This window comes from Pleurodeles waltl, chromosome 6 (genome assembly GCF_031143425.1).
Source record: "Pleurodeles waltl isolate 20211129_DDA chromosome 6, aPleWal1.hap1.20221129, whole genome shotgun sequence".
Lineage (NCBI taxonomy): Eukaryota > Metazoa > Chordata > Amphibia > Caudata > Salamandridae > Pleurodeles > Pleurodeles waltl.
In genome coordinates, this window is record NC_090445.1 from 1,048,725,910 (window position 1) to 1,048,748,192 (window position 22,283).

At 45.0% G+C, this 22,283-nt stretch overlaps 1 protein-coding gene across 1 annotated transcript in view; it reads right to left on the reverse strand.

Annotated features, from left to right (window-relative positions):
* NPHP4 (nephrocystin 4) overlaps nucleotides 1-22,283 on the reverse strand; it is a 952,546-nt gene that overhangs the window by 376,253 nt on the left and 554,010 nt on the right. Inside the window, exons 14-15 of the mRNA XM_069239971.1 lie at nucleotides 16,090-16,241; nucleotides 9,645-9,836 (exon numbers count right to left, since the gene is read on the reverse strand). Of these exons, the coding sequence (XP_069096072.1) occupies nucleotides 9,645-9,836; nucleotides 16,090-16,241 (344 nt within the window). The remainder of the gene's footprint in view (nucleotides 1-9,644; nucleotides 9,837-16,089; nucleotides 16,242-22,283) is intronic.

Consider the following 22,283-nt stretch of genomic DNA (forward strand, 5'->3'; position numbering starts at 1 on the left):
ACGGGTCTCTAGCACAGACCCGGGTACTGCCAAACTACCTTTCCCGGGGTTTCACTGCAGCTGCTGCTGCTGCCAACCCCTCAGACAGGTTTCTGCCCTCCTGGGGTTGGCCCAGGAAGGCAGAACAAAGGACTTCCTCAGAGAGAGGGTGTTACACCCTCTCCCTTTGGAAAAAGGTGTCAGGGCTGGGGAGGAGTAGCCTCCCCCAGCCTCTGGAAATGCTTTGATGGGCACAGATGTGCCCATCTCTGCATAAGCCAGTCTACACCGGTTCAGGGATCCCCCAGCCCTGCTCTGGCGCGAAACTGGACAAAGGAAAGGGGAGTGACCACCCCCCTGACCTGCACCTCCCCTGGGAGGTGCCCAGAGCTCCTCCTGTGTGCTCCAGACCTCTGCCATCTAGGAAACAGAGGTGCTGCTGGCACACTGGACTGCTCTGAGTGGCCAGTGCCAGCAGGTGACGTCAGAGACTCCTTCTGATAGGCTCTTTCAGGTGTTGCTAGCCTATCCTCTCTCCTAGGTAGCCAAACCTCCTTTTCTGGCTATTTAGGGTCTCTGCTTTGGGGAATTTAGATAACGAATGCAAGAGCTCATCAGAGTTCCTCTGCATCTCTCTCTTCACCTTCTGCCAAGGAATCGACTGCTGACCGCGCTGGAAACCTGCAAAACTGCAACAAAGTAGCAAAGACGACTACTGCGACCTTGTAACGCTGATCCTGCCGCCTTCTCGACTGTTTTCCTGATGGTGCATGCTGTGGGGGTAGTCTGCCTCCTCTCTGCACTAGAAGCTCCGAAGAAATCTCCAGTGGGTCGACGGAATCTTCCCCCTGCAACCGCAGGCACCAAAGAACTGCATCACCGGTCCTCTGGGTCTCCTCTCAGCACGACGAGCGAGGTCCCTTGAATTCAGCAACTCTGTCCAAGTGACTCCCACAGTCCAGTGACTCTTCGGTCCAAGTTTGGTGGAGGTAAGTCCTTGCCTCCCCACGCTAGAATGCATTGCTGGGAACCGCGTGTTTTGCAGCTACTCCGGCTCCTGTGCACTCTTCCAGGATTTCCTTTGTGCACAGCCAAGCCTGGGTCCCCGGCACTCTAACCAGCAGTGCACGACCTCCTGAGTTGTCCTCCGGCGTCGTGGGACCTTCCTTTGTGACTTCGGGTGAGCTCCGGTTCACTCCACTTCGTAGTGCCTGTTCCGGCACTTCTGGGGGTGCTGTTTGCTTCTGAGAGGGCTCCTTGTCTTGCTGGGCGCCCCCTCTGTCCCCTCACGCAATTGGCGACATCCTGGTCCCTCCTTGGCCACAGCAGCACCCAAAAACCCTAACCGCGACCCTTGCAGCTAGCAAGGCTTGTATGTGGTCTTTCTGCACGGAAACACCTCTGCACGACTCTTCACGACGTGGGACATCCATCCTCCAAAGGGGAAGTTTCTAGCCCTTGTCGTTCTTGCAGAATCCACAGCTTCTACCATCCAGTGGCAGCTTCTTTGCACCCACAGCTGGCATTTCCTGGGCATCTGCCCACTCCAGACTTGATCATGACTCTTGGACTTGGTCCCCTTGTTCCACAGGTACTCTCATCAGGAAATCCATCATTGTTGCATTGCTGGTGTTGGTCTTCCTTGCAGAATTCCCCTATCACGACTTCTGTGCTCTTTGGGGAACTTAGGTGCACTTTGCACCCACTTTTCAGGGTCTTGGGATGGGCTACTTTTCTAACCCTCACTGTTTTCTTACAGTTCCATTGACCCTCTACAAGGTCACATAGGTTTGGGGTCCATTTGTGGTTCGCATTCCAATTCTAGAGTATATGGTTTGTGTTGCCCCTATCCCTATGTGCCCCCATTGCATTCAATTGTGACTATACATTGTTTGCACTGTTTTCTATTGCTATTACTGCATATTTTGGTATTGTGTACATATATCTTGTGTATATTTGCTATCCTCATACTGAGGGTACTCACTGAGATACGTTTGGCATATTGTCATAAAAATAAAGTACCTTTATTTTTAGTATATCTGTGTATTGTGTTTTCTTATGATATTGTGCATATGACACTAGTGGTACTGTAGGAGCTTCACTCGTCTCCTAGTTCAGTCTAAGCTGCTCTGCTAAGCTACCTTTTCTATCAGCCTAAGCTGCTAGACACCCCTCTACACTAATAAGGGATACCTGGGCCTGGTGCAAGGTGTAAGTACCCCTTGGTACCCACTACAAGCCAGTCCAGCCTCCTACACCCATTCAGTACGCAGATGAAAGCAGATGTGACTGAGTGCCCTGTGGTTATGGCTGTCTGGGTGAAATGCACAAGGGGAGCTGTCAACCAGCAGAGACCATACGTGGTTGGAGACAAGCTGTATTGCACAGAATGGCCATAAGTGCAGAGTAATGCCCACTTTCTAAAAGTGGCCTTTCTAGAATAGTAGAACAAGTTACTTACCTTTGGTAATGAAGTATCTGGTAGAGACTCTATCTAGCTGCAGATTCCTTACCTTAGAATTCCCTGGTGTCAGCTTTGAATCCGGAATTTCCTGGCATCAGCTTCGAATCTGGAGTTTTATGTGAGCAGTACCCTGCGCACGCGTCGTCCGGATCCGTGTGTGTTGACCAGCTCCGCGTGCGTCGCTGGAGTCGTCTATGACGTCACGGTTGTCTATATAGACACCGTCTCCGCGCGCGTACGTCAGTTCTTTTCCACAACTTCCCGCGCCAGAAGCACAGAGTCATGGAAGAACCAACCAATACACTTTTAACCTCTTTGACTGTTTGGAGAAAAACACTATCATGCCTGTAAGAAAGGCAAAAGTTGCCAAAATGAAACATATATATATATATATATACATATATATACACATATGCACATGAGAACAAATTTCCCCAGAGCGGGGAGGCTTGGGCGGGTGTAAGAAATCTGCAGCTAGATAGAGTCTCTACCAGATACTTTGTTACCGAAGGTAAGTAACTTGTTCATCTGATAGAGACTTCTAGCTGCAGCTTCCTTACCTTAGAATAGATACCCAAGCTATAACCCATGGTGGTGGGTCTGAAGGAGATTTTTTTTAATTTTTTTATATAAGGAAGTCCTGCAAGACAGAACGGGCAAAATGCCCCTCCCTCCTCACCTGGCTATCCAGGCAGTAGTGCTTCGCAAACATGTGTAAAGAAGCCCACGTTGCGGCCTGACATATGTCCACCACCGGTACGCCACGTGCTAATGCAGTGGTAGCAGCTTCCCTAGTGGAATGAGCTCACAAGCCCTCAGGAGGCTGCTTCTTCGCCAAAGCGTAGCATATTTTTATACAGAGAACGACCCAGCGCGAAATGGATCGTTTCTGTACTGCCCGACCCTTCTTTGCACCAACATACCCCACAAAGAGTTCCACCCGGAACTCTTCAGTGCGGTCAAGGTAGAACGATAACGCACTTTTTGGGTCCAGTCGATGGAGACGCTACTTTTCCTTAGAGGGATGCAGTGGTGCAAAGAAGGTGGGCAGGGTGATACTTTGACCCAGATGGAAAGGGGTCACCACCTTGGGGAGAAAAGAGGCACGAGTTCTTAACACCACCTTGTCAGGATATATCATTAGATAAGGGGGTTTTGAAGATAAAGCCTGCTCCTCACTCACTCTCCTGGCAGATGTAATTGCCACCAAAAAGGCTGTCTTAATAGTGAGCAGCCGGAGAGGACAGTTATGCAAGGGCTCGAAAGGAGCACACATAAGGAAGGTAAGAACCAGATTAAGATCCCACTAGGGCATAACGAAAGGCACAGGCGGGAACAGAGGTACAAGCCCTTTAAAAAATCTCTGTACTATAGGTGATTTAAACAGAGATGGTTGATCAGGCAACTGAAGAAAAGCTGATAAGGCTGCAAGATAGCCCTTGAGAGTCCCCAAGGAGAAACCCTGCTGGGCGAGAGACAAAATAAACAAAAGGATGTTAGACAGGGAAGAAGAAAGAGGATCCATAGACCTCTCTGAACAATAAGAAACAAAACGTTTCCAACGGCAGGCGTAGATCGACCTAGTAGAGGGACGTCTGGCTGCCAGAATGACATCACAGACCTCAGGAGGGAGGTCATAAACCATCAACTGTCGCCGCTCAATCTCCACACATGAAGGCGCAGAGTTGAAAGGTTCGGGTGGAGAACCTTCCCATGCTGCTGCGACAGAAGATTCAATTTAACACAATGTGAGGCCCCCTGTCAGTATAATAAATCAACAACTTTTCTTCAAGAAATTCAAAAATCAAGTGAATGATGTTATGACACAAGTAGGTCAAATTCAAGTGAGTTAAATTCAAAGGAATGCAGTCAAAAGAGTTTCACATAAGTCATTTCACAGTCCATTCTAATCCAGAGATTTATTAGAAATGTCTTCTTTTTTACAGCATCATCCATGAAAAACAAACATCGAGCCTGTTACATGGATTATCGCACAATCAGCGCACTATTGTTGTCTTTTGCCTTGCTGCTTCGCGATGCAAGGCTGTATGTTGCTAATTCCTCTTTCTTGTTTTGGGCATGCTGCGGTTTCTTTGTAGTGTGCGTGTACTGCAAGATGGAGGGGGGTTATTTTTAATCTATTTAATACATTTTTTTTTAAAGGTTCATTAAGCACAAACTCGATCGGAGGAGAGCTGAAGTTTCATATAGTGTGAAGTCGACTGGAGGAGCGTTTTACATGACTACTTGAAGTTTCATAGCGTGACCTCAATCAGAGGAGAGCTTCACATGAGGACCACTTTACAAGTTTAGCAGTTGAAAAATATACAAACTGGAGCATTTAAGACAGAAATAACCACAGATATCCTCAAAGTGGCTCTCCCAGCACAGCAGGAGAGCCGATACTACAATATTCACTGCACTCAGGAAACTCACCCCATAATGCTTTGGAGGTCATTTCTTTTTCAAAACATTTTTGCCCATAACTCACCGCACAACCTTCTCTTTCTGTCTAGGTCTTCTCTGAGTCCCCACACTAGGTTGGGGGGACCCCCAAATAATAATATTAAAAAATGTAATAAATAATGACAATATTTTCATTTTTTCCTACAGATAGGTGAGAAGGTAAATGGAAGTGCCTCAGTTACATGCAGCACCACTAGAATTATGTGGCAGAAAGGACCAAATTATGTGGCAACAAATGTTGCAACAAAAGTCTAGTTATGCATTTACAACGCCAATAGATCTAACTCAAGCAAATGTTAGACCTATTGCTTTGCAAATACTTGTTTAATGTCTGCCACTGGCAGAGAAAATCTGGTGGTGCCATACAGAAATATTAACATGATGACTCTGACACCCATGGAAAATAAACTCCCTGGGTGTGGTACGCATTAATTCTTTGTATTTCAAAAACAACCCCCACTTTGGGAGTTTGATTTGAAAACTAAAAAGTCTGTGGCCCCCCTCGCACAACTGGCCCGCCAGCACAACCTCAGCATCATCTCCTACGCCGACGACACCCAGCTCGTCCTCTACCTTACCAAAGATCCTCTCACCTCCAAAGGCAACCTTCACGAGAGGACTGAAATCCATCGCCGAATGGATGAGCAACAGCCGCCTAAAACTTAACTCCGACAAGACGGAAGTCCTCATCCTCGGGCGCACCCCATCGGCCTGGAACGACTCGTGGTGGCCCACCCACCCACCCCAGCCAACCACGCACAAAATCTCGGCTTCATCCTCGACTCCGCCCTCACCATGTCCAAACAGGTCAAAGCAGTCTCATCCTCCTGTTTTAACACCCTCCGTATGCTCCGCAGGATCTTCAAGTGGATTCCAACAGGAACCAGAAAGACGGTAACCCAAGCCCTCGTCAGTAGCAGACTCGACTACGGCAACGCACTCTACACAGGCATCCCAACAAAAGACATCAAACGACTCCAACGCATCCAGAACGCATCCGCCCGCCTGATCCTCGACATACCCCGCCGATGTCACATCTCCCCTCACCTGAGGGACCTCCACTGGCTCCCCGTGGACAAGAGGATCACCTTTAAACTCCTCACCCACGCACACAAGGCTCTACACAACACCGGACCCACCTACCTGAACACCAGACTCAACTTCTACGTTCCCTCACGTCAACTACGCTCTGCCAACCTTGCCCTCGCCATCGTCCCCCGAATCCAGCGCAAGACCTCTGGCGGCAGATCCTTCTCCTACCTCGCCGCCAAGACCTGGAACGCACTCCGACCTCACTACGCCAGACCCAGGACCTCCTCACCTTCAGGAGACTCCTCACCTTCAGGAGACTCCTCAAGACATGGCTCTTCGAACGATAGCAGCACCCCCCCCCGCGCCTCGAAACCCTAACGGGTACATAGCGCGCTTTATAAATTTTTGATTGATTGATTGTGTGTTGGCCCATGGAGATGGTTAGATTCTTTGCCGAGTTTACGCAAGGAAGGTTGTGTGAGTAAGTATGAAAATGTCTAAGATTGTAGAAGTTGATGCCCTGAAAACACTCTTGGTGCCGATGCCTACCGCCAGGATGGAAAAGCAAGAAATTCTATCAAATTTGGCCCACCACGCCTGAGAAAACTGTTTTTTTTCTCTCCACTTGTGGGAGAGCTGCCTGGTGAGTCTGCAGTGCCGCTGGGCCAAGCAAAAGCTTCTTGAGTTCGGAGGTTTATCTGTTAAACCTCGTGGATGATACGGTACCCCAAGAGTGCAGTGAATTTTTCCCAAGGGAAGACCATGGTATAGCATGGGATCATGCAGAAACCACCAACATTTTCATAGGAGACGGAGTTCCTAGGCTTCAGTTACCTATGTGCAGGGAGGAGAAGACGTGGATAAGGACACAGACACAGTTAGAATGAGGTCCCAACAATGGCAATAGCGGACCTTGTAGAAGGATAGTGAGGGGCTAAGCAAAGTTTAAATCTGATAACTATTATTGGCAGGATAGGGAGCCCTGTAACAAATTTGCCATTTTAGTAATGTAACAATCAAGCGATAGCAGAGAAAAGGTTGCAGCGGACATCTTGAATGACTCAAAGCAATCCTTGGAAATGCATACCAGGGAGTCTTAGGAAGAAGTGGCTGCATGTGCTCACAGAACAAATAATGCAAATGTGTTAGATCTGACAGCCTTACGGTGGGGTCTTTGCCCAAACATTTGCCTTCTCGCTTGCCTCACATTTTGGCTGATTCCTTTTTGGTGGTCTTAGGACTCTGAGTACTCTACACTGCCGACCAGTGCTAAAGTGTATTTGGTTTCTCCCTAAAACATGTTTTGATTGGTATATACCTAATTGGCATATTTAATTTATTCATAAGTGCCTATTCAAATACACTACATTTGCCCATTTCAAATTCGTTTTTCATTACTGTAAGGCCTACCCCTTTCAAAGGTTAACATTGAGGATTTCTTATTACATTAAATAAGTTGAAATTCCTGATTGAGAAGGAGTAGACCTGTTATGTTAAGTACCTATGGAATTGTAATGACAAATCCTCTTTGATGGTAAAGTCAGATTTATTATTACAATTTTAGGAAGTTGGCATTTTCCTGCTCTTAGCTGTCTGTGCCTACAGCCTGTCTCCAATATACATTTGTGGTGGGATAGCAGCTGAAGTTGTGCATTCCCTTTAAACAGCCACACACAGAGGGAGCTTAGGTGTGACTGATGGACCATCAACATCTTGATGGGCCATCCTGGGCAGGATGGGAAGGAGGGGCTGAGACACCTGAATAGGCAGTCTCTTGTCCCCTCACAAAGATTTGGATACCCCCCCTGTAGTGAGTCTGGAGCCAGCGCAACAAAGATGGACCTCTGTACACTTCAAAGCCCTTCTTTCAGGTTCCGCCCAGTGCAAAGGGACAACTGGGTATAAGACCTAGACTTCTGACCCTATCAACTCAGTACACTCCTGGACATGCAGATACTCTGCTAGGAAGAAAGACTGTCATACTGCTGGAATGCTGCTCTGGAAGAACTGCTTTCTTTCTGTGCTGACCTTCTGCCTTCTTTGCATGGTTGAGAAGGACTGCACCCACAACATGTGAACCTAGAACTAGAGTGACTCCAAGGGCTTGCCTCTTGTTCCTCTGAGGTCTCAGAGACACAAAAGAGTTCCAACTCATCACCTCTAGCTTCCAGACTTTGCTTGCTTCAGGTCTTGCCCTGCTAAGTAGTCCTAATCCAGTCCTGGGCCCTTGGAAGTGGGTATAAATTGCAGCTTTCTTCAGAACCAGCACAACTCCATTGATGCCAATGCAGCTGCTGAGACGATCGCAGTCACTGCATCCCCGTGGGCACAGGAGCATCGCTGCTGCAGCAAGGACCTGAACCACCGCATTGCCAGCTGCATGACACATCGCCTCCATTCCTGACGCACCTCTGACTTTGCATGGCTTGGAGCCGACACATTGCTTACATCTTCGGGATCGACGCCAGAGCATGGCCTCCTTTGCTCCTCCCATCTTGATCTCGATGTCGATGCATCTCGAAACCCAGGCACTGCTTCTGCAGGCCAAGGATAGCCCCTGTATCTGACCTGCGCTGCATCCCGCGGTGCCCAACATTTCAAATGTGACCCAGCCTAGTGCAACCAGATAGCCACAGTTGGCGCTTAATGCTTTTAAGCACTATAACTAAGTTTATTCTTTAAAACTTCATATCACAACTTCCATGTATTGAATTGTTGTCGTTCTAGTCTTATTTTGTTCAATATATTGTTTTTAACCAGGTGTGGTTTCTTTTTGTGTGGTGTTTCCACTGTTTTACTGTTTGACGTTTTGCACAAATACTTAAAACATTTCCTCCTACATTACACCTGCATGCATGCTCTATGCCAAGCTACCAGGGGGTGATCACAGGTTAATTTTGGTTGTGTTGATGACTTACCCTGACTAGGATTGTGGTTCATGTTTGGACAGGGTGCATACCTTTGCCAACCAGAAATCTAACTTCTAACAAAGTGCAACAGGAAAGTGTGAAGTTCTGTGAAACAATGTCAGGCACTGGCAGAATGTTTGAGGCAGTACATGTGGACAGAGGCAAATTGGAGAAGATCACATCATAGAGCACTGAGTCTGCAGGCTACTAACAGTCATTTCCCAATCTGAGGTCAGTCTGCCAATTAGCATATTCTGTGTTCCTCTTTGAAAGTGCTTGCATCAATGTATCCTGATCTAATTCAGCTCTTGCTGCGCTTTATATTGTTTGTTTTTCATTTTTATTTCAGCACTCGTTTATTGCATCATGGAACTCTTACGGTTAAATCCAGGACTTGGGAGTCATTCGCTATTGGCAAAGATGGTATGATCACCACTTCTTGATCTGTTGATTCAATGCATAGATTTCTTCCATCAGCACAAATATGGTTGACATCACCAACCCGGTTATGGCTCAAATTTAGCAAAACAATAAAGTTACAACTCTACGAAAAATGTGTAGGACAGCCATTCTGCGCAATTTCTCCTTCCATTCCCCCTTCCACTAAAACCTCGGACCCTTAAAATGAGCGACATGCGCTCTATATCTGAGGCATTTAAATCTATTATTTGAGAAAAAAAATCAGAAGTCATGCAAAATTTTGAACAAGCACGTATTACCACTCTTGCCTTAGCCACAAATTCTTTTTATAGAGATAATATGCAAGCTCAACAACAACGCATTCCCTTTCTTACCTGATGTAAGCAAGGAACTGCAAAATAATTTCATTGCACTGCAGATGATCCGCTTCTTCCCTTTGAGGGCTAAATTTTACAGGATCAGCGGGATCTACCACTTCTGCAACCTCATTGTTGCAGTCCAAAATATCTGGAAACCCTGCTGTGTGAAGACGGGCTAGAGAAGCTCGGGACAGGATGGAAGCAGAGCTGAGAAAGAAAATTGATTTTTTAATGTTAAAATGGTGCTTTCAAAATATAATTTTCCAAAATGCACACTCTTTTAGGCTTCCGGTAGTCCACGATGTGCAAGTAATGAAAACGTGATTGTCTTAAAAGAAATGAAACTGAGTAGCGAAATGAACTTCCCTTGTTAACGTGTCAACATTTAAAGCAATAAGCCTTTGTTTACGTACAACAATGTTTGTGCATGGCCCAGAAAGAAGAATAAAAAGTCATTCATAGACACTAAAACATGGAATTATAAGCTTTTTCAGTACACCTCTGCAAATCTGAGCAAACAATAGGAAAGTGTTAGAGTTCCAAGATCACACCTTTATTTTTCCAGTGGTACATGAGTGGGGAACTGCCTTTGAACTACAGTGAAAGCATAAGAATTGGAGCATAAAGTAAGAAAAACAAATAAGCGATGCCTTCATACATGGTATCATCCATATTTCTTGTCATCACACTTGCATCCTATTTGTAAATCAAACAAAACTATTTCAAGTATTTGGGATTTTAGTAAGACACCTGAAGAAGATCCCTACCTTTTGTAACATTCTATCTGGTGAATAGTCTATCAAACTGTAGATTCTTCACCTTGTGAAAATCCTCAGGCGTCAGCCTTGATCTGGAAGATTTTTACAGCATAGAACCTGCACGCCGACAGGTGGCTTCTTATGGCTCCATGTCATCCAAATCCTTCCCCAAAAGTGATGGTCTGAGCCAAATATAAGTACAAAACCTGTGCACTGACATCAGTTTGTTCTTGAAACTGTCTGCATGGTCGGACACAGAGCCCAACAATCAATCAGGTGTGCCAGTGTGCAGATCCCTAATGTGGGACATTTCTAGATGCAGTAAAATCAATAAATCACAGACCGGCTGGTGCAGAAGGTCAGTGAGAAGTCTGCAAATGGATAGAGTACACATCAGCAAAAGAGTTAGTACTTGTTTTTCTGATGGAGAATTCAAACTGTAGATTCCTCTACTTGTGAGCAGATATAAAAGCAGTACCTCCTAAACCGCTGGGCCTGTGGAATGCTTCAGATCAAAAATTCCTGCCTGATTGAACAGGCAGAATCCCCTTGCTGTCAAACCTGACTGTCAAAAATGGTAGTCCTTCTTAAATGTATGTAGAGACGCCCACTTTGCAGCCTGACAGGTATCCAGAACAGGCAAAGCAGTGGTAGCTGCCTTTGCCCTAGTGGAATGAGACCTCAAGCTTTCTAGAGGCTCCTTCTTAGCCAATGTCTCAGACCCAAATACAGAAGGCTATTTAGCTAGACAAGTTGCTTTTCCACTGTCTTGTCCCAGAGAACCACACAAACTGCTGACTAGCTACCTAATTACATTTGGAGTGATCAATGTAAATATGCAATATTGTAAATGTAAATATTTGGGGTCTAATCAATGAAGAGTCTCCTCCTCAAGGGATGAGGTGGAGCACAGAACGTTGGAAGAGTGAAAGTCTGTCCAACACGAAAAGGGGTCACGACCTTTGACAAAAAGGCTGCTGTAGTTTTCAGCACAACTTTGACAGGTAAAAAGGGGCGTGTGGAGCGGCTGAACTGAAATAGCGTGAAGTTCACTCACTCAAAAAGCAGAACTTTTTGCAATGAAAGAGTCAATGGGCAGCTGTGCATAGGCTCAACGGAGGTGCACATGAAAAAAGTGGAGACCAAATTAGGATCCCACGCTGCTATCACAAAAGGTTGCGGGGAAAATATAGGAGTTAATCCTTTAAGAAATCTCATCACAACAGGTTATTTAAAGAAGGATGGTAGGTCCTGAAATTGCAAAAAAAAAAAAAAAAAGCAGAAAGACCGGACATATACCCTTCAATTGGGCCCACAATGAGCCCTTGTTGGAGCAAATCCAAAAAATCTGCAATTTATTCGATAGTTAGGCCTGCACTGTGTCTGTATTATGAGTGACACATCAGGGCAAAATCTGGGTGCACAACCTGTCCTGCTACAGTGACAGAAGATCCTCCCAAAATGATCCTCTGAACGGATGACCGATGTTAATGACCAGAGTTTCTGGGAACAACACTCTCCTGGACAACCCAGAGCTGCTAAGATGAGTTGAGCCTGGCTGTTCCTCATCTTCTTCGAAACTAAAGAAAGTGAGAGGAGGAGACATGAAGGCATGCTGGAATCCTGTACTCAACTCTAGGCTGAACGAGTCTCCATGAGATAGTCTTCTTGGGAATGCCAGCTGCAAAAGAGCTGATAATGTACAATCTCAGTGGTTGTGAAGAGAACATTTCAGGGTTCTCCCCCATTGCTGGAAGACTCCCTCTGTCACTTCAGAGTAAAATGCCATTCATAATCCCCTATGTGTCACAGACTGAGTTTGTCTGCCCTGTCGTTTAACTATCTTGCCAAGTGGTGTGTGACAAGCGAAATGCCTTGATTTTTCAGCCAGTTCCATAGGCGAAGAGCCTCCTGGCACCCGGCCCAAGACCCTACCCTGCCCTGTTTGTTGCAGCTCCAAATGGTGGTGATGCTGTCTTTGAGAATTTGAGTACCTCAACCAGCTTTCCTTTGACAGACAGTAGGAAGGCTTCCAATGGCCAGCAAATCCAACAGGTTGATGTGGAGTCGGCTTTCGACCAGTCTTGTGATCATCACCTCTCCCAGATGACCTTTCAAACTAGCAATGATGCATCTGTCACCACCATCAGCTCTGGGTGGTATAAGGAGAGGGTTCTGCTGCTTGTCCATTTGTGGTCAAGCTGCCACCACTGCCGATCTTTTGAGGTCTCCTCAGACACCTACATGGAATCTGGCAGGTTCCCTTCGTGCAAGGCCCACTGAAACTTCAGATCCAACTGCAGAGCCCGCATATGTCACCTGGCATGGTCACAAGCAAGATGCAAGAAGTCAACAAGCCAAGAAGCAATGGTGTCACTTTCACTGAGACACACGAACAAGGCGGAAACACTGGAATCATAGCCCAAATATTCTAGACCAGTGGTTCCCACTATTAACCCCCACTTGATCATTACTGGACCCTGGGGACCCCCACTGAATCCTTATTGGAATCTAGGGACCCCCCCCCCCATTGAGTCATTACTGAAAGCTGGGGACCTAATCTGTTAATGTGATTTAATTATCTAAGTATTCACAGCCCACCTGAGGAGGCTTCGCCGACCACCAGGGTTCCCTGGACCACAGGTTGGGAACCACTGTTTAAGACTCATTGGTGTGGAGGGAAGGTTAAAAAATTATCATATCCAGGATGGCTCTTGTGAATGGGAGCATCTGTGAAGATGTCAGGTGTGATTTTGGCACATTGATACTGAATCCCAGTTACAAAGTTTGCCACTGTCTAAAGGTGGTCCACAACTAGCCAGTCTTCAACAGCCAGTTTTTGAGGTAGGATAAGACTGGTATGCCCGACCTCTCAAGATATGCTGCAACTACCACAATAACTTTCGTTGACACCCGAGGGGCACAGTTGTGGACGAAGAGGAGCACAACAAATTGAAAATACATAACTCACCTTAAATGTAAGTAATGTCTGTGGGCCAGCCGGACGGGAACATGGTAATAGGCATTCTGCAGGTTCAACACTACCATCCTGTCTCCAGGATTCAGGACAGACAGAACCTGAGCTAGCATAATCTTCTTGAATTTGTCCTTACATGGGAAAAATTTGAGGGTAAACATCTAAAACAGGACAACTGGTTTCATCCTTTTTCAGCACTAGGAAAAATTCAGAGTAACAACCAATCACTATTTTCATGGCCAGGCCTCTCTCTATGTCTCCTTTAGCCAAAGAGCCTGTACATCCTGTAGTAAAATGCTCAGCCAAAAGCCACTCTGATGTAGATAGAAGGTGAGGCGGGTCTACAAAGAAAGGCAGGATGTAGCCCATTTAACCATCTGTATGAGTTATCTGTCAGATGTTATGTTCTGCTACCCCTACAGTAATGACTGATCCTGCTGACTGATGAGTGATTCTACAGGGCTGCTGTGTGCCGCTAAGGGACTACTGAATCAGATGAGACAGGGGCAGAGGTCAGGGAGGTTCACTGACCCTAATGGTCTGAACATAGTTCACTGGATCCCGTACTCCAACCGCGAAAGGCCTGGGTACCTGCTGGTCGGGTGACTGGCCCTGGCGTTGCCTATCAGCCAAACACCTGGAAAGGCTATGAAAGAGATAAAACTGCTAGGGATACTGGCCTGCAGGTGTAGGGAGGGCCAAGGAGCACACTGTGACTGCTTTCTGTGAAGCACTCCAAAATGGAGTTGGTATTCTTGCCAAATAAGTGTGAGCCATCAAAAGGTGCATCCATGAACGATACTTGAACACCACCAGAGAAGCCATTGGAGCTCCTCCATCACTGAATGGGAACAAGAACTCAGGCAAAGCCTGACGATGTTGCAAAACTTCTGTGAGCATACTGGTGTTTGCTTCAATAGCATGTAACTGTAAGTGAAGGAATTCAGCTGCATGACCACCAAGATGAAGATGAGGGGCTGGGGGTTCCCGAGTCAGTGGGGGGAAGGGGCGGGGGCGGGGAACAACCCAAGTTCGAAAGAAGTGTCCAACCCACTGGCCTTCTGAAGGTCCACATAGAAACTGCCATCATATTGTGTGGGGATTTCATCCACATCATCCCCATCACCACCCAAAGCTGGTTGACTTTGCTCAAAATCTAATCCAAAATGTTTGAGTGCTGGAGTGAGACAATATTTTTGACAGAGTCATAATGAACTGGGACTGATTGTCTGGAACTGTTTCAGGACACAACCTTGACTGAGATTGAGAAGGATTACTCCGGAGTCGAAACAACAATAGGAATGGCATTCTCCTCTAGCATCGGGCCCTCGTCAATTCAGGTGGAACCAGCATGAATCTTCGAGCCAGATTTCAAGTTGGCTACGATATCAGAGCTGAACTCAAAATTAGTTCAGGATGCACAGGTAGTGCCATGGGCAGATCTGCCATCAGTTATCTGATTGGAGGCTTCTGTGGATCTGTGAAGTCTAAAGGTGTGCCAGAAAACGCAAGAAGGGCATCATAAGTTCACAAAATAGCTTTCTCTAAAAGCCTCAATCTATTGCAAAGTCACCCACAGCCCCGAAAATTCGGGGTGCAGCGGGATCAGTTGTAGAATCGGTTCCTAGATGACAGACCAGTTATGAGACTCAGATACCCTGACATCCTCAAGACTTATCATGGAGAAAGTGATGAGAATGGGACATGTCCTGCTTCGCCTTCTTGCACTTCCTATTCGAAGTACCTGAAGACTTGGACCATGATGAACACCTGTTGTGGAAATGGCCCACATAGCTGGATATCTGGAATGGGTATGAAGTCTCAATTTTGAGTGGGAATCAAACTTACACCAATTCCTTTGGCATCGGCAAAGTACAGCATGGTTTTGTGTTCCCAGAAAGCTTTGGGATTCGTCAGTCATCGCCCAGCCCCAAACACCTGAGACTCACCTCATGGGGATATGTTCTAGACATCTGTTTGTGACAGTCCCTACAAAGTTTGAACCCAGTAGTTTTAGGAGGAGACGTTCCAGGTCCAACCCCAGACACCTGAGACTCACCTCATGCGGATCTGTTCTAGACATCTGTATGTGACAGTCCCTACAAAGTTTGAACCCAGTAGTTTTAGCAGGAGACACTGCAAAAAGAGACTTTTGAGGAAAAAGAGCTCATCAAATGACTAAAAAAGTTGGGAACTAGCTCCAGTTCCACGTATGAACGTACAGAAAGAAATTAATTGACATCAGCACGCAAAGGTGGTGCATTTGTGCGGCTCTGACAATCACTTCCAGGGCAGAACAAGGGTGACACAGAGCTGCACAACGCCTGATACCTGTGTGTGGGAGTTCTGCTGTTAAAATCTTCTGGATCCGGTCAGGGCCTCGGGATATTCACTAGGTCAAGACTTTTCAGTTAAAGCATCCACCAGAAAGAATGGCACCACATATCGAATCCATGGTTAGTGAAAATGTGTTTTATATATTTATAAAATGAAAAAAAGGGCACTAAGCTGATTATAATATGTTCTTTATTAATTGTGAGCCTGGACAAATGCTCATTGCCCAGACAGTTCAATCCTGCAATGAGCTATTTTGAGTAGCTCTAAAAGTATATTTATCCAGCAAGACTCAAAACAATACTAATTGCAATGAAACACTGCATGCCACATAAGAATTCTGCATGTAATATCACTTTGTAATACATTGTGTTCAAAACGTCATGCTTACCTTCCTGTCTGTGTTCCCATGGCGACTATTGGGGCATGCACCGGAGTAAATGCCAGCTCCCGTAGATGTTCAGGTTGGAAGGGCTCGGAGACCAAATTAGTTTGGCTAAAGTCAGCCTCCAGGTGTGCTATGCTGCTGCCAAAAGGGACTTCCTATTAAAAGTTATATAAAAATGGAATGAAAAGGAAATATAAATATTTGTCCTTGTGTTGTTTATGTTGTAAGCTGCGTTCACGGACGTTCATCTGTAAGCATTTCAGCCTACTTATTTTTCTCAATGTACACAAGTAGTATTTTGTTTCATGATGCATAGGTTTAGAAAAATAATTGATCTGTAAGATGGTATGGTTGACATGCTTGCCAATACGTACCCGATTTTAACTGGGTTGCCCATAGCCTAAAGAGTTGAGACAGACCTCATCTCTCTTGATTAGAGAGTCAGGTTACAAAGGGAATGTTCTTGTGTTTGTACTTCAGTGGTTGTACGTCTATGGCAAGTATATTTAATTTTATTTAATACATTTTTCACACAAAATATATTGTAAAATGTGCTCTGGGAATCAGACACATCAGGAGATATTCTACTGTTCGTGGATATCAAAGAGATTGCCATGCCAGAATGTACTGTTATGATAAGGTTTAGGTAGTACCTGTCCATGAAGTATATTTAGTCCAAATAAGTTTCAGCCACTCAAGAGACCCTTGTAGTGGATGTGGCTCATCTTTCTGAGCTGATTTGAGCGCATAGGGGATGGGCACACAGACCAACATCTTGTTCCATGTGGCAACAGTGGCTGTGCCATTGGCCTTTTGCTCGGTGTAGATTTTACAACCAGCAGGCCACATGCAGTTCTGCTCAAATTAACTCCAACCAACAGGGGGTACACAAAAATGCATCCCCACCCCACTCACTTATTTATTCAAACATGAGACACACTGATCTGGCTACAAAGGCACAGACTGGGAGGGAGTAAATGAAGGAGCTGTACAGGGACATGCAAGAGGTAATGAGTCAAGAGCTACCGCAGAGACAGCTGTATAAATAGCAAGACAGTTTGTGGTTATAGCTATACATGAGGTCCCTCAGCCAAAGGTACTTCAATACCTCATGTTTAAACACACATTCCTTTCACATGGGTGGAGTAATTAACATGAAAGGCTGAACATATATACCAATGCCCCGACATGGGTCCTGTGCTCACTGTGCCAGTGGAACCAAGCTACATCCAACTCACGGCCCAACAACCTTTACCATTATGTCTTTACCACACACTGCTACTTATCCCACATATTACATCATTAATGGCATCTTCGATTATATCATTTATAATATAACTCGAACATTTGCAATACAATTATTAATGAGAAATCTGCGCATGACAGGGACGCGAGTTACAGTTACATCAGAGTACGAGTTATAGTGTCTTGAGATAAGTGTAACTATAACTGTTGAATGTCCATGGTTTTGTGCGTGTAAAATCTGAACATAACTATAACGTCCCTCTAACTTTAGTTTTTTAGTGAAAACATCTATATATAAGGGCATTTGTAGGGTTTGGGGTGGGTAAGGGTATTGGCTTCTAAGGGTTTTTTAGGATTTAGGCTTGGTTAGGGTTTATGGGTGGTAAGGTTTTTCTAGGGTTTATGGTGGGTATGGGTACTCGGGGCTAAGGGTATTTTTAGGGTTTAGTGGATGGTAAGGGTATTGGGTTGTAAGGGTATTTTTACGGTTTAGAAGTGGGTAAGAGTACTGGGTGATAAGGTTTTTTTTAGGGGGTAGGATGGGTAAGGGTATTTATGTATGTGGATGGCAAGAAAAAAAAATGCGTTTAGGGTGGGTAAGGCATTTGGGTGGTAAGGGTAGTTTTAGGGTTTAGAGTGGATGAGTATCAGGGTGGTAGGGGTATTTTTAGGGTTTAGAGCAGGTAAGGGTATTTGGAGGTACGATTATTTTGAGCGGTTTGGGTGGTAAGGGTGTTTTAGGGTTTAGGGTGGGTAAGGGTATTTGGATGGTAAGGGTGTTTTTAGGGTTTAGGGTGGGTAAGGGTACTTGGGTGGTAAGGGTGTTTTTAGGGTTTAGGGTGGGTAAGGGTATTTGGGTGGCAAGGGTGTTTTTAGGGTAGGTATGGGTATTGGCGTGGTAGGGGTATTTTTAGGATGGGTCCGGTTATTTAGATGGCAAGGGCATTTCTGGGTTCTGGGTCTCATTAATAACAAATGAGTCTTGAGTATTGTTCAGAATGAATATTCTTTTCGGTTCAAGTTCCCTCCTTCTGCTGTTCCACGGGCAGAAGCATCATTACATCAAAAAGAATTATTACAGAAAGAAGTCAACATTCTTTTACAAAAATAGGCTGTAGGTAAGGTTCCATGTCACCAAAAGGAACTGGCAAATTTTTCCCTGGTGAGAAAGAAAGGACCGAAGGAAGAGTTCAACCCCATTTTAGATCGGATCAAATGCATATGAAAAGAAAAGTTCAGGATGTTAGCCTTACAGCAGATCTATCCACAGCTGCATTAAGAAGACTGGATGTGTTTGATAGATCTTCAAGATGCTTACTTTCACAAACCCATTTCCATAAAGCATCAAATTTTTCTCTGCTTCAAAGTAGGATCGCAACACTATCAATACAAAGCTCTACCTTTCTGCCTCACGTCAGTTCCAAGAACGTTCTCCAAATGTGTGGCCGTAGTCACAACTTACTTAAGGAAACAAAAGATTTTTGTTTATCCTTACCTGGATGATTGACTGATAAAGAGCATTTTATCATCAGACACAAGTTATTAAGTGCCACTCTTCTAGATGCCTGGATATAATTCCCTCCCACCGGAGCAAGGAACAGAGATGGGGAAAGTGACGACTCATTGCTTAGTAGGAGGCTTTTCTGTGGATGCATCCTGTCGCTGTGATCCTCTTCCTCTCTGGTTTATGAAAATGAAAGTGTTGCCTTGACTACTAATGGTGCTGTTGTTGAGATGAGTGAAGGGCTTGGACCGTCTGAGGAAAACAATCATCTATAGTAAGGTCTGCAACTCCTAAGATATTCATTTCTCTATTCCAGACCAACAGCCTTGAGTGTGTCAATTTCTGTCTTTATTCTGGACATCTCCTCGTCAGCATGATTGTCAAAAAGTGTATTATCTGCGAAAAGGAAAGTTCATGAGCCTATGATGAACCTCTGGTTTAAGGTAAGTGAGTTGTAGCCAAGATGACCTCTGTGCACAAATGCCATGAGAATAACCATTCGCAGCTAGGTCTGATGCATCCAATGCTGCACTTATAATCAGCTTAGAGACCAGGCTGCCTTCATTCAAGATTTCCTGAAAAACATGCCTGGCCTTCTGAGGTAGTTTCTCAGTAATCTGCTGACTGAATCCCATAGGGACCTGTCATATCTTGCAAGCAAGGCAGAAGCACTTCCTACTTTCATGAATGATGCACATGTTCCACACATATTCTTGACAATGGTGTCTATTTGCTTGTTCGCGCAATCTGGTGGGGCAGAAGAGGTTGAAGCCACAGTGTGGTATTTTCTTGCCGCCGCCACTTTACTGAGTCAGAGGGAGGATGAGCTTTGAGAAATAAGTGGTGCTGGTCAGGAGGTTTGTATTTTTTATGTGGCTGAGATGGAACAGACTTTAGGGATGCTGTAGGCAGAAAATGTATAGCAGGCTCCAGAAGATTCGGAACAAGAGGAAGTAATGCTTGTTATACTGCCCTGCAACGCGGGGTCTCAAAGTTAGCAGACAGTGTGGTCATTGTCATAGGGATGTCTACATTTAGTTTGGTTGCACCCATTATCAAAACGTTATTAAACATCAGGGAAACATCCACTGGAAACACTCTAGCAGGAGGTGTGTCTGGCGCCCATTATCAAAACGTTATTAAACGTCAGGGGAACATCCACTGGAAACACTCTAGCAGGAGGTGTGTCTGGCAAAGTAGGAGAATATTCCATGATCAAAGAGCAAGAAGTCATACACCAGGATAGAGCTGTTCTCCTATAACCAGACCTAGAACCATGGAATCTCCATATGTGGATCTGGTTCTACATGTCGCTTTGGATCTCCAACGGTATTTATTCACTGACAATAACTCGTGCCCTAAGGTAGCTAGAACTCGCATCCCGCCATGCACAGTTTTCTCTTATCAATAATTTTTTGCAAATATTGTAGTGATAATACCAATGATTCAATAGAAGATGTCGTCAATGATGAAATATGTGGTGTATTTAGCTGTGCATGGCAAGGGTGTGAGTTATAGTTACCTTAGGGCACAAGTTATAGTAACTTGAAATAACTCTAACTATAACAGCTTAATTTCTATGGTGTTGTGTGCGTATGTTTAGAACCTAACTATAACATCCCTTTTTTCAGTGAATTTCTAAGGTTTTTTAAATCATAATTCCTAACTATAATGTCCCTATAAACTTTTTTTTTTTCTGCGAGTTTCAAATTTATTTTTTTTAACACACCGGGGGTTGGCTTCAGGACCTGGCTGCAGGCCCTGCAGCCAGTTACCCGCATGCATCCAGCCCCAATCCACGCATGTCCGAAGGGGGCACGCAAATCCCTGCATGCTGCAAATCCCACACTGCACACAGCCTTTGGCTGTGCAGAGCGGGGGTAGGCCACAGGACCTGGCCGGGGGCCAGGCAATGCCTCCAACTGCCCGCATACACCCAGTCCCACACTGTTCATGGTAGGGTTTGGCCGCAGGTCCTGGCCTGCAGCCAGGCCCTGCCTCAAACACCCCCATAGGCGTCCAACCCCAAGCCACGCAGGGCCTTCAGCCAAATGGATGGGACTACTAGGTCAGTTTGTGCATTTGATTACGCATAGTAGCTAAAAGGGAGACTGACGTGCTCTGTTCTCAACAGGAGATGACAAGAAAAATCACACTCGTCGCAGTTACTACAGAAAATATTGTGCTCCAAAAGAGCAATGAAGCATTCACCTCTATCAAAGATCTCTGATAATTTTTCAAGGTGGAACTGCAGACAAAACACATTTGCATTGCCTTGGCCAAGACTAAGAGCAAGAAGTTAGGATGACTGAATTTTACAGAAGCAGAGCTTCAACCGGGGCATCTGCTTTGTTTATATTTGTATGTGCTTCCCATTGAGTTTTAGTTTCTGTGAAATTAGTGTTACTGCTAGAATGGATCATGACCTGCTTAGAACAAAACGGCTACCTAAACGGAGTATTTTCTTCTGGTTAATTATTAAGTGCTGTATCGTTGAGTAAAACGTAGAGTGCATATTCTACACTACAGCTGCATCAAGGACTCCAAGGTAATGTCTCCAGTGATCTTTTATGGCTGTAATTTTGGCAATATGATTGTTCCTCGAGTGTCTTCATGCTGATAACATCTTGTTGACTTCTGTGAAGAAGACAACAAGACTACAAAAAGTTCACTCTCCATCAAGGGTACTTTATCACCGCTTAACAAATCTTCACAAAATTTTCAAAACTAGTTTGCCCTTCACTTCAGCTGCTGTCTTGAAAGTTTTGGGGTGATTTGTCAAGCAGGGGCCGAGAAAAAAGGGGGGCCCCAAAATGCTATTTCTCCATGCATATTCCATAGGAATGTTTAGACATGATTACAGCCCAAACTGCTATGCAGAATTGCATCAAATTTAGCAGAAAGGTAGCTTTTGGGTCAGAAAGCGCCCATTTTGTGATTTGTGTAAATCCGTTTAGTAGTTTTGGAGTTATTAAAGGAAAAATAAATGTGTATATCATGGCAGAGACTCATCTCATGGTGAGATCTGATTGACTACCAGCACTTCAACCAGGAAGTGCTGGCAGTCATCTCGGGACCAACATATATGATAACATCTTAAAAATCCCAAACCTTCTATCTACAGAGCTGAACATGAGAACTAAAGCTTAAATGTAGAGAAAACATGCACTTTAAGGACTGTGTGTGTGCGTGTGTGTGCGTGTGTATGTGTGTATATGTGTGTGTGTGTACACATATTTACCATAGAAAATCAGCAATTAAAGTTAGAGTTCTTTTAAGTCACTATAACTTGCTCCCTAAGGTAACTATAAATCGCACACTTGCAATGCATAGTTTTCTTATCAATACTTTTATTGCAAATGTTGCAGTGATAATATCAAAGATGCCATACAATATCTCATCAGTGATATAATATGTGGAGTAATTTGCTGTGCATAGTGAAGGTGTG